The 13729-nt window shown below is 47.3% G+C and overlaps 1 protein-coding gene across 4 annotated transcripts in view; it reads right to left on the reverse strand.

Moving 5' to 3' along the window:
* The window catches only part of ints3 (integrator complex subunit 3), a 274531-nt gene that overhangs the window by 58707 nt on the left and 202095 nt on the right, over positions 1 to 13729 (reverse strand). For all 4 annotated transcript variants that reach the window (XM_041179822.1, XM_041179821.1, XM_041179823.1 and 1 more), the window contains one exon: positions 663 to 766. In XM_041179822.1, coding sequence (XP_041035756.1) covers positions 663 to 766 — 104 coding nt within the window. The remainder of the gene's footprint in view (positions 1 to 662; positions 767 to 13729) is intronic.

Below are 13729 nucleotides of genomic sequence, written 5' to 3' on the forward strand. Positions count from 1 at the left end.
GGTCAGTACAGAGGGAGCACCGCACTGTCGGAGGGTCAGTACTGAGGGAGCGCCGCACTGTCGGAGGGTCAGTACAGAGGAAGCACCGCACTGTCGGAGGGTCAGTACAGAAGGAGCACCGCACTGTCGGAGGGTCAGTACAGAGGGAGCGCCGCACTGTCGGAGGGTCAGTACTGAGGGAGCGCTGCACTGTTTGAGGGTCAGCGCTGTGGGAACACCGCACTGTTGGAGAGTCAGCGCTGAGGGAGCCCCGCACTGTCGGAGGGTCAGCGCTGAGGAAGTCTTAAAGACCTCTCTTTAAGTCATCTCAGCTCAGCTGTTGAATATTCCGAGTAAGTCCAGAAATGTGTCATGTTTGGAGTTCTCGGGTCTGAGCTCCAGCGTTGTGGCAGGCTGCGAATTGAAATACTGGCACAGCGCGTCAAGAAGTGTGATGTCAGCCATGAGAGTTGAATGCTGCTAGAAGGCTGGTCAGCTGGTTCTGTACCTGTGCTGGTTGTGGAGTAAATCCAATTTATTATTCTTATGATTTCCACCTCTTTCCCAGTCTCTCTTCCCACCCACTCAATAACAGGCTCCGGCGTCTAGCAACTTCCACTCAATCAAGAGGTGCGGGTATGATAACATAGAAGAAAAACACACTTGCTCAAGTCATCACTTACTCCTCAGTGATCTCTTCTGGCAGGACCTCGCCCCTGAAGTGTCCCTTGAACAGTTCCACAAGGCAGGAGGCCAGCGTCACCATGAGTTCTGTATCAAAATCGTCCTTCTCGAAGAGGAGGGGGGGGGGTGGGAAGGAAGGAAGCAAGAAAGAAAGGAAGGAAGAAATAAATTTGGCTCCTTTGCCAGTTGCTCCTGACAGCAATTATTGTCTTACAGAGAATGGTGATGTAACATGTGCAATGTGGGATTGTGCACAGTACAACGAGCTTCCCATTGTTACTCCAGCTCCTTGGAAGCACCCCGAATTCAACCTCTCTTTAACCGCCAGATTCCTCCCGCTCACCTATCACCCTTGTCCTCGCTGACCTGCGCTGGCTCCCAGTCCAGGAACACCTCGATTGTAAAATTCCTGCCCTGTTTTCAAAATTCCTCCATCGCCTCAACCCACCCTTTCTCTGGCCACCTGTCCTGATATCTCCTTACTGATAGCTCAGTGCCAAGCTCCTGTGAAGAGCCTTGGGACGTTTTACAACATTAAGGTGCTATATAAATGGACGTTGCTCGTGCTCACTTTTGGGGTGCCAACTCTTGCTGGGGTAAGGGTGTCCTCCAGCACCTCTGCCAAGCGCCCAAACTTGGTCTGTCAGCCGAGGTATGGAACACTGCTGGAATGTTCAACTGTGGGAGGCGTCACCCGCGCCCCAAATGTGGACATGCAAACACCGCTACCTGGAAGCGATCAGGGTTAGGAATGCACTCTGCTGTCTCCTCCCTAACAGATGACACTGCAGCAACCTGCCTCCAACGTTTCCTACACTGCAAACAGTGCCCTCGCTTCTGAAGTGCTTCATCGCCTGTAAAGGGACCGCCCGAGGGTCTCTGCGAGGTACAACAGAAATACAAGGCGGAAACAACAACAGAAAGTGCTGGAAAAACTCAGCAGGTCTGGCTGCGTCTGTGGGGAGAGAAGCAAGAGTTAATGCTTCCGAGTCCGCGTGGCCCTTCTTCAGGGCGTCATCCGGACTCGAAACGTTAACTCTCTTCCTCTCTCCACAGGTGCTGAGTTTTTCCAGCACTTTCTGTTGCCGTTTCAGATTTCCAGCAGCCGCTGTGTTTTGCTTTTATAGAAACGCAAGGCTGCCTTTCTATCAGTTTGCAATCCCAGCCCTAACCACTCATTCCTCACGTCACAAGTTGAAACGAAGGAGCCAGTGGTTAGGATTCAGGATACACCATCAAACAGATTCAACAGTAGGGAACTGGATAAGGACTTGGGAATTAAAATTGCAGGACAATGGGAAAAGGGGAGACTGGGGCTAACTGGGGGGGGTTGCTCTTCAAAGCAGCTGTCCTTCTCCCCCACACTGTTTCTATGATTTGATGAGATCGGCCTGCTTACCACAAATGAGGGGTAGTAACTGGGATCGTCCCAGACACTCCAGCCCAATTCGACACTGGCCAACTGAGCGGTATTGTGCGGAGGTGGGGGGGAGGGGGTGAAAAGGAAGGATCAGGAGCTCGAATACAGGTGCCAGTTCCCCTTGTGGTGGTCATCCCAATAACAGGCAGTGGGTTAGGGGTTAGCTAATCCGAGCTCAGCCGCTGCTCTCGTGCAGGAAACATGGCAGCCACTTTGCGCACAGCAAGATCCCACAAACAACTACGTGATAACAATCAGGTCTTTTTCTTTGAACACAACGTTGGTTGAAGGATAGATATTGACCCGGGACACTGCCGGGAGTGGGGGGGGGGGGGGACTCCCCTGCTAATCTTCGAAATAGTGCCACAGGATCTTTCACGTCCACCCGAGATGGCACACTGGGCCTTGGTTGAATGGCTTGTGAACCTTCAAGAGCGCAGCGCTCCCTCCAGGGCTGCACTGGGAGCAACGTTCCACTGAATTTTCCTTTGCTGTCCCGCAGAGCCTGCTCATTTCAACATGAGCGTACATACGGACGTATGAATTAGAAGCGGGGGATCGGCCACTCAGCCCCTCAAGCCTGCTCCGCCAATCGGTAAGGTCACGGTGGTTGCAAGCTCACATTCCTGCCTATCCCCGCTAACCTTTCTACGAGAGTCTATCTACCTCTGCCTTAAAGGTATTCAAGGATTCTGCTTCCACCGCCTTTTGAGGAAACGTTGTTCCTCATCCCTGCCCCAACTGGGCGACCCCTTATTTTTAAACACTGACCCCAAGTTCTAGATGCTCCCACATCCTCTCCACATCCACCACCCTTGTCAAGACCCCCTGTGGGTCTTCCATGTTTCAATCAAGTTGCCTCGCCTGTCCAGCCTTTCCTTGTAAAATAACCCACCAGGTCCCGGCACCAATCTAGTAAACCTTCTCTGAAATGCTTCTCATGCATTTACATCTTTACATGGCCCCTTCTAAACTTCCTTTCTTTGTCTGGGTGTGCTTTTCCCACACTGGGCAATTTGCAAGCAGCCTGCACAGTACCTTGCGGATTGCTGAGAGGGAACGTTAACAGGGTGCATCAGCTCCCATTATGTACGCAAGTCTCTGGAGTGGGACTTGAACCCACGACCTTCTGCATCAGAGGCGACCGAACGCGCTACCCACTGAGCGGCAGCTGACACTGTCCCCACTCCCACCGAAGGTTCTTTCTCCCTCTTACAATGCAATCTAGATTTCAATTTGTTTCAAAGGCTCCCCTTGCAAGGGAGAATGAACACAAACAGTCTCCTTCAGCAGGAGGCTCTGAAGTGTGACAGATTAAACCCTCCACAGTTAATTAGCTTCTGGTGCGAGGAGGCTGTGCTCTGGGGGCCTCGAGAAAACTGAAGCATTTAACCGGGATGGGGCTCCTTTCCTGCTTCTCAGCCTGGCTCCTCCTTACTTGTTTTTACACTGGTCACTCGGCTTCCCCCACACAAGAGTCTCGATCCGCACCGCCACACCCTCGCTGTATTCTGACAACTTCAAGAGCAGCTGGTTCATTTTCAGCTGGCTCCTCAAGCCACCAGCTGGTCTGGGTGCTCGGGAAACACACGCCGAAGGCTGGTGTAAATGCAGCATCAGCCTCCCTGCTCCCCTACAACTTACAGGCTAACCTTGGCCCAGCCTGACCCGTTGGGCATAGCGCTCCGAATCATTGAGTGTATTTAAGACCAAGATAGGTAGGTTCTTGTTTGGTAAGGGGGATCAAAGGTTACGGGGAGAAGGCAGGAGAACGGGGTTGAGAAACTTATCAGCCATGATTGAATGGCGGAGCAGACTCGATGGGCCGAATGGCCTAATTTCTGCTCCTATGTCTTATGGTCTTATGGAATCAGTGGACAGTGGCTTCAAGTCCCACTCCAGAGACTTGCATCCAAAATCCAAGCTGACCGCTCCCATCTAGCTGCAGCTGGTTACTGGGATGCGCAAACTGGGATTGGGCGAGCTGGGGTAAGAGGGATGATCTTAATGGGGAATAAAGAAGTAAATAAGAGCAAAGCATAGGAGAACGTTCCACCATTTAATGAGATCGTGGCTGATCCGTGAGCCAAAATCTATACATCCCCAAAACCCTTGGTTAATAGGAATCAACCTGACTCAAGTTTTAAAATTAATGATCCAGTTAGCAGATGAAAATTGCAAACTTCTACCACCCCTGGTATGTAGAAGAGGCTTCTAATGTCACTCTCGAAAGCCTTGGAAATTAGAGCCCATGTCCCATAGTCACAGACTCACCCACCAGCAGAAATGGTTTCGTTGCTCTACCTTACACAAACATACGAGTAGGCCACACAAGCCTACTCCACTGTTCAATAAGATCATGGTGGATCTGTCTGTAACCTCAACTCCACATTCCTGCCTCCCCCTGATAACTTTTCACCCGCTAGCTTATCAAGAATCTATCCACCTCTGCCCTAAAGCTATTCAAAGACTCTGCTTCCACCGCCTTTTCAGGAAGAGAGTTCCAAAGACTCACGACCCTTTGAGAAAAAAATTCTCCTCATCTGTCTGAAATGGACGATTCCTCACTTTTAAACAGAGACCCCAAGTTCTAGATCCTCCCACAAGAGGAAACATCTTCTCCACATCCCCCCTGTCAAGACCCCTCGGGATCTTATATGTTTCAATCAAGTCGCCTCTTACTCTTCCAAACTCCAGTGGATGCATGACTAGTCTGTCCAGCCTTTCCTCATAAGACAACCCACCCATTCCAGGTAGTCTGGTAAATCTTCTGTGAACTACTTCTTACAGGTTTACATCCTTCCTTGGGGAAGGAGACCAATACTGTACACAGTACTCTAGATGTGGTCTCACCAATGCCCTGTATAACTAAGCCTAACCTCCCTACTTTTGTATTCGATTCCCCTTCCAATAAACAATAACATTCCACTAGCTTTCCTGATTATTTGCTGTACCTACATACTAGCCTTTTTGTGATTCATGCACTAGGACACCCGGATCCTTCTGCATCTCAGATCTCTGCAATCTCTCACCACTTGGATATCATGCTTCTTTTTTATTCTTCTTCCCAAGATGGACCATTTCACATTTTCCCACATTATACAGAATTTGCCAGATCTTTGCCCACTCATTTAACCTATCTAGATCCCTTGTAGCCTCCTATGTCTTCTTCACAACTTACTATCCTACCTACCTTTGTGTCATCAGCATATTTAGCAACCATGCCTTCAGTCCCTTCACCCAAGTCATTTACATAAGTTGCAAGAAGTTGAGCACTGATCCCTGTGGCACACCACTCATTACATTTTGCCAACCAGGAATTGACCCATTTATGCCAACTCTGCTTCCTATTAGCTAAACAATCTTCTATTCATGCCAATGTGTTACCCCCTACACCATGAAGTTTTATTTTCACAATAACCTTTGATGTGGCACCTTATCAAATGCCTTCTGGAAATCTACCAACTCCCCTTTATCCACAGCATGTGACTTTGTCAAAGAACTCTAATAAGTTGGTTAAACGTGATTTCCCTCTCACAAAACCATGCTGACTCTGCCTGATTGCCTTGTATTTTTCCAAGTACCCTGCTGTAACGTCTTTAATAATAGCTTCTAACATTTTCCCTATGACAGACGTTAAGCTAACTGGACTGTAGTTCCCTTTGTCTCCCTACCTTCTTGAATAAAGGAGTTACATTTGCTGCTTTCCAAATTAATGGAACCGTGCCCAAATCTCAGGAATTTTGGGAAATTAAAACCAATGCATCAACTATCTCACTAGCCACTTCCTTTAAGACCCTAGAATGAAGTCCATCAGGACCCGCGGACTTCTCAGTCTGCAGTTCCAACAATTTGTTCAGTACCACTTCCCTGGCAATTTGTAATTTCCTGAGTTCCTCCCTCCTTTCCAATTCCTGATTTACAGCTACTTCTGGGATGTTACTTATATCCTCTATAGTGAAGACCGATGCAAAATACCTGTCCAATTCATCTGCCATCTCCTTATTTTCCATTATTAATTCTCCAGACTCACTTTCCAAAGGACCAACGCTCACTTTGTTAACTCTTTTCTTTTTCAAATAGCTTTAGAAATTCTTACTGTCGCTATATTCCTAGCTAGCTTTCTCTCATACTCCAATTTTTCCCTCGTTATTAATCTCTTAGTAATTCTTTGCTGTTCTTTCTATTCTGTCCAATCTGCTGACCTGCAACCCCTCTTTTTGTGCAATTATATGCTTTTTCTTTAAGTTTGATACTGTCTTTAAGTTTTTTTACTTAACCACGGACGGTAGGTCCTCCCCTTGGAATTTTTCTCTCGTTGGAACGCATCTATTCTGCGTATTCTGAAATATCCCATTAAATGTTTGCCACTGCATCTCTATTTCCCTAGCCCTTAACCTAATTTGCCAGTTCACTTTAGTTAGCTGTGCTTTCATGTCCTCATAACTGTCTTAAGTTTAAAATATTAGTCTTAGTCCCACTCTTCTCTCCCTCAAACTGAATGTGAAATTCAGTCATATTATGGAGCGCCTTCACTATGAGGTCATTAATTAATCCTCTCGTTGCACAATACCAGTGCAGCCTGCTCTCTAGTTGGCAATAGAATGTGCTGTGCTGTTCTAAACTATTCTGAAAACATTCTATGACTTCCTCATCTAGACTACCTTTGGGCATCTGACTTTTCCAGTCTGTATGTGGATTAAAATCCCTCATGATTTTTGACATACCTTTCTGACAAGCTCCCATCATTTCTTTCTTTATACCCCATCCTACCATATGATTACTGTTAGGGGGCCTGTACAACACTCCCACAAGTGACTTGTTGCCTTTATCATTTCTCATCTCTACCCAAACCGCTTCTATATCCTTGCTCCCTTAACTTAGGTCATCCCTCTCTGTTATGCTAATTACCATCATTAATTAACAAAGCCACCCCTCCACCTTTTCTTAGCTTCCTGTTCTTCCTAAATATCACGTTCCCTTCAATATTCAGGTCCCAATCTATGTCATCCTGCAGCCAATGTCGCTGTAATGGCCATCAGATCATGTTTACTTATTTCTATTTGCACTATCAGTTCATCGGTTTTGCTTTGAATGCTACATGCATTCAGATATAGAGCCTTTAGTTTTATTCTTTTATTATTTTTGTAACCTCTAGCCTTATCTGCTGATTTACTCTTAGATTTGTACTCTCTGTCCCTTCCTGTCATGGTCTGTTTATCATTTCCCATATTAATACCCTTCTCTCTTGCCTTGTCTCTACTCTTATAATTACCACATCTTCCCAAATTTGAGAAAAGCAAAATACTACAGACGCTGGAAATCTGAAACAAAAACAGAAAATACTGGAAAAATTCAGCAGGTCTAACAGCAGCTATGGAAAGAAAAAAAATAACGTTTCGAGTGTGTATGAGAAGAGCCATACGGCTTGCTAGAACACTGGTGCCAACACGGTTCAGATGTAGACTGTGCCAATGGTACAGCCCCCACTTTCTTCAGTGCTGGTGCCAGTGCCCAACAAACCAGAACCCACTTCTCCCACACCAATCTTTGAGCAACGCATTCACCTCTCCAATTTTATTTACCCTATGCCAATTTGCACGTGGATCTGGTAGTAATCCAGAGATTATTGCCCTCGAGGTTCTGCTTTGTAATTTAGGGCTCAGCTCCTCATAATTTCGATACAGAACCTCCTTCCTTGTCCTGCCTATGTCGTTGGTACCCGCATGGGCCATGACGGCTGGATCCTCCCCCGCCCACTGCAAGTTCCTCTCCAGCCCTGAGCAGATGTCCCGAACCCTGGCACTGGGCAGGCAACAAAGTCTTCTGGATTCTCACTCTCAGCTGCAGAAAACAATGTCTATCCCCCTGACTATACTCTCCCCTACAACCACTACATTTGTTTATGCTCCCCCAACTTGAACTGATTTCTGTACCATGGCCAGTCTGATCATCCACCCTGCAGACCTCACTTTCATCCACACAGGTTGCAAGTACCTCAAATCTGTTTGCCAGCTGCAAAGGCAGAGGCTCCTCCGCTGCTGTCTGCTCAGTCCCTTTACCTGCCTCGCTCACAGTCACAGCCCCCTGTCCCTCACCACTGGCCAAAACAGATGACCCTATTCTAAGAGGTGTGACTGTCTTCTGGTGCAAAGTGTCCAGGTATCGCTCCCTCTTCCTGACGTTGCGTAGCGTCTGCAGTCCGGCTTCCAGATCGACAATTCAGATCTGGAATTTCTCTAGCTGCTTACATTTCCTGCAGATGTGTTTGTCCTGGGTTGTGTTGGCGCCCAGGAGCTTCCACATTCCACAGCTGCAACACAACCCTTGCCCTGGCACTGTTACATACGAACAAGGAGTAGCAGTGGGCCATTCAGATCATGGTTGATCTGATAGTAACATGAAACCTGCTTCAAACCTACCCACAATACCTATCACCCCCTTGCTTTGTTTTATTTATTCATGGGATGTGAGCATCGCTGGCTGGGCCAGCATTTATTGCCCATCCCCAACTGTCCTTGTTCAGAGGGCATTTAAGAGTCAACCACACTGCTGTGGGTCTGGAGTCACACGGAGGCCAGACCAGGTAGGAAGGCAGATTTCCTTCCCTAATGGACATTAGTGAACAAGATGGGTTTTTACACCATTGGCAATGATTTCAAGGTCATCATCAGACTTTAATCCCAGATTTTTATTGATTCAAATTTCACAATCTGCCATGAGCGTTACCCGGAGCATTACCCTGGGTGTCTGGAATACTAATACGAATTCTGGCTTACCAAGGATCTATCCACTTCTCCCTTAAAAATATTCAAAGACTCTGTTTCCACCATCTTTTCAGAAAGAGGGTTCCAAAGACTCTCTCAGCCCTCAGTGAAAAAAATCTCTCCTCATCTCTGTTTTAAATGGGCAACCCCTTATTTTTAAAACAGTGATCCCTTAGTTCCAGATTCTCCCACAACAGGAAACATCCTCTCCACATCCACTCCACAGGATCTTACATGTTTCAATCAAGTCATTTCTTACTTTTCTAAACTCCAGCGGATACAAACCCAGCCTGTCCAAACTTTCCTCACAAGACAACCCGCCCATTGCAGGTATAGACTAGTAAACCTTCTCTGAACTGCTTCCAATGCATTAACATCCTTCCTTAAATAAGGTGACTAATATTGTACACAGTGCTGCATACATGGTCTCACTGGTGCCCGGTACAACTGAAGCATAACCTCCCTACTTTTGTATTCAATTCCCCTCCCAATAAATGATAACGCTCTATTAGCTTTCCTAATTACCTGCTGTACCTGCATACTAGCCCTTTGCAATTCATGGACTAAGATACCCAGATCCCTCTGCATTTCAGAGCTCTGCAATCTCTCACCATTTAGATAATATGCTTCCTTTTTATTTTTCCTGCCAAAATGGACAATTTCACACTTTCCCACATTATACTCCATTTGCCAGATCTTTGCCCACTCACTTAACCTGTCCATATCCCTTTGTAGCCTCCTTAAATCCACTTCACAGCTTACTTTCCTACCTATCTTTGTGTCACCTTATGGTACTTATGTTATTTAGTTAATTTAATTACTTTCTTAATTAACTTCGAATAATTCCTATGTATACTACAATTTACCGTGCTTATTACATGCAAGTACCACCTACAACAAAGAGCTATATGTTTCTTAATCGGTAATTGGCTTGACAGTTACTCACCAACCAGCTCCTTCCACTGCGCCGAACTAAGAAAAATGTAGAAAAAAAAAAGCATCTCCTCCCCCTCACCGAACTCCCCACTCAACAAACTCGTATCAGCTCAATCTGATTGCAAAGCTGCACCCATCCTTGGAGCCAGGACTACAACTACTGGATTGGATTAATTAGCTAATTAACTAATCGGCTGCTCTCCAGTACAGCTTGTTTATCCCTGCCTAAGGCTGGAAGAAACTTACATTATTAACTTACTCCAAGTAAATCCCAGTTAAATGATAACTGCAGCCCAGATTTTTAGAAAGGTATTAATACTTAAAAGTTCCCACTCGCCAAACTCGTATCAGCTCACTCTGCTTGCAAAGCTGCACTCCAGTTCTTATCTGTCCCCCGTAATAGAGATATAGAATAGCGCAGTGCAAGGTGGTAATGTCACTGGGCTAGTAATCCAGAGACCTGTAGAGACAGGTTCATATCTCACCAGAGCATCTGGTGGAATTAAATTCGACTAAATAAAATCCGGAATTGAAAACTAGTCTCAGTAACGGTGACCCCTTGGAACTATCGCTGGCTGTTGTAAAAAAAAAGGCCCATCTGATTCACTAATGTCCCTTTAGGGGGGGGGGGAAAATCTGCCGTCCTTACCCAGTCTGGCCTACATGTGACTCCAGACCCACAGCCATGTGGTTGACTCTTAACTGCTCCTCTGAAATGGCCGAGCAAGGCCACTCAGTTCAAGGGTAATTAGGGGTGGGCAACAAATGCTGGGCCTCGCCAGTGGTGCCCATATCCCCCGAAAAAATAAATTATAAGGGCAAATTAATCAGCCGGTCGAGTTTACACTGGCCTTTCCAACCACTGGTCCCACACGCCCCACTCTCCTCATATCTTGGCAATTCTTTCTCCTGCAAGTACTTATCCAATTCCCTTTTGAAAATCACAACTGAATGTGCTTCGGCTGCCCTACCAGGCAGTGCATTCCAAATCCTACCCACTCACTGTGGAAAAAGGTTTTTTGCTCACTGTCATCTGTGAGCTTTTTTCGCCAATCACCTGAAATCTGAGCCCTCTGGTTGGCTACCATTCGGCCACTGAGGACCCTTTCTCTTCATTTACTCCATCAAGACCCAATATTTTTAATAACCCTAATCAAATGTATGATGAAAACTTCAATCCAATCACCAATTCAAAGTCAAGGAAGAGCTTCATGAACAATGTTGTTCCAGTACAATCAACCCCATCTGAAGCCCGCATGGCCTTGTGGAAAGACCGGCTCGCCAGTCTCGAACAACCCCCAGTGATGGAAATTCTACCGGATGAAAGCCTTCCCCCAGGAGCTAATTGCAACTGGGCAACCTGGATGTGCCTGAACAGACTTAGGACTGGTGTAGGTTGTTCAAAGGTGTCACTAAGCAAATGAGGATACACAACCTGCCCGGCAGCTTGTGAATGTGGAACTGAGCCACAGACTATGCAACATCTCCTGCAGTGCCTATCGCTAGAGGAACCCTGCACTGTTGCAGATCTTGCCGAATTCAACAACAAGGCGCAAAAACGTGTCCGGTTCTGGCTGGGCCATGTATAGACTGTCTGTGGACACGATAAGAAGGCGGCTGCTTCAACCTTCCAAATTCCAGGGAATACAACCCCATTCTGTAACTTTTCCTTGCCCAGGGCTTTATTTCGCATGGGGATGGGAGATACCCATATATACCAGCGTAAAAGTCAATTTCATGTCCCCCCATAACCCTCAACTCCCTGGTTGATCAAATATCTGTCTAACTCAGCCTTGAATATATCAGTGACCCAGCCTCTGCTGCTCCCTGGAGAAGGGGAGGCGCTGGCGTAGTGGTATTGTCGCTGGACTAGCAACCCAGAGACCCAGGGTAATGCTCTGGGGACCCGGGTTCGAATCCCATCACGGCAGATGGAATTAATGATGGCTATGAAACCATTGTCGATTGTTGTAAAAACCCATCTAGTTCACTAATCCTCTAGGGAAGGAAATCTGTTGTCCTTACCTGGTGTGGCCTGCATGTGACTCCAGACCCACAGCAATCTGGTTGGCTCTGAAATGGCCCAACAAGCCACTCAATTGTAACAAACCGATACAAAGCCTCAAAAAAGGAACGAAACCGGATGGACCACCCGGCATCAATCTAGGCACCGGAAATGACAACGGCAATCTCAGCCCTGTTACCCTGCAAAGTCCTCCTTACTACCATCTGAGGGCTAGTGCCAAAATTGGGAGAGCTGTCTCACAGACTAGTCAAGCAACAGTCTGACATCGTCATTCTCATGGTATCGTATCTTACAGATAATGTCCCAGACACCACCTTCACCCACCAGAGGTGGCAGCACAGTAGTATGCAGTTGGGAGGGAGTTGCCCTGGGAATCCTCAACATCGACTCCAAACCCCATGAAGTCTCATGGCATCAGGTCAAACACGGACAAGGAAACCTCCTGCTGATTACCACGTACCACCTTCCTTCAGCTGATGAATCAGTGCTCCTCCATGTTGAACACCACTTGGAGGAAGCACTGAAGGTGGCAAGGGCACAGAATGTAATCTGGCTGGGGGACTTCAATGTCCATCACCAAGAATGGCTCAGTAGCACCACTACTGACCAAGCTGGCTGAGTCCTAAAGGACATAGCTGCTAGACTGGGTCTGCAGCAGGTGGTGAGGGAACCAAGAGGGAAAAACATGCTTGAACTCATCCTCACCAAACTACCTGCTGCAGATGCATCTGTCCATGACAGTATCGGTAGGAGTGACCACCGCACAGTCATTGTGGAACAATGTCCCACCTTCACACTGAGGATACTCTCCATCGTGTTGTGTGGCACTAACACCGTGCCAAATGGGATAGATTTCAAACAGATCTAGCAACACAAGACTGGGCATCCATGAGGTGCTGTGGGCCATCAGCAGCAGTACAATTGTATTTGATCACAACCTGTAACCTCATGGCCCAGCATATCCCCCACTCTACCATTACCATCAAGCCAGGGGATCAACCCTGGTTCAATGAAGAGTGCAGGAGGGCATGCCAGGAGCAGCACCAGGCACACCTAAAAATGAGGTGTCAACCTGGTGAAGTGACAACACGAGGCTACTTGCATGCCAAACAGCATAAGCAGCAAGTGATAGACAGAGCTAAGCGATCCCACAACCAATGGATCAGATCTAAGCTCTGCAGCCCTGCCACATCCAGTTGTGAATGGCGGTGGAAAATGAAACAGCTCAGGGGAGGACAGGGCTCCACAAATACCCCCTTCCTCAATGATAGAACAGCCCAGTACATCAGTGCAAGGGATAAGCTGGAAGCATTTGCTACAACCTTCAGACAGAAGTGCCGAGTGGATGGTCCATCTCAGCCTCCTCCGGAGGTCCCCAGCATCACAGCTACCAGCCTTCAGCCAATTCAATTCACTCCATGTGATACCAAGAAACGGCTGAAGGCACTGGTTACTGCAAAGTCTATGGGTCCTGACAATATTCTGGCAACAGTACTGAAGACTTGTGAACCAGAACTTGCCGCGCTCCTAGCCAAGCTGCTCCAGTACAGCTACAACACTGGCATCTAACTGGCTATGCGGAAAATTGTCCAGGTATGTCCTGTACACAAAAAGCAGGACAAGTCCAACCCAGCCAATTATTGCCTCATCAGTCCGTTCCCGATCATCAGTAAAGTGATGGAAGGGGTCAGCAACAGTGCTATCAAGCAGCACTTGCTTAGCAATAACCTGCTCACTGAAGCCCAGTTCGGGTTCCGCCAGGGCCACTCAGCTCCTGACCTCATTACAGCCTTGGTTCAAGCATGGACAACAGAGCTGATCTCCCGAGGTGAGGTGAGAGTGACTGCCCCGACATCAAGGCAGCATTTGACCGAGTGTGGCATCAAGGAGCCCTAGCAAAACTGGAGTCAATGGGAA

Source organism: Carcharodon carcharias, chromosome 36, assembly GCF_017639515.1.
Source record: "Carcharodon carcharias isolate sCarCar2 chromosome 36, sCarCar2.pri, whole genome shotgun sequence".
NCBI classification, from domain to species: domain Eukaryota; kingdom Metazoa; phylum Chordata; class Chondrichthyes; order Lamniformes; family Lamnidae; genus Carcharodon; species Carcharodon carcharias.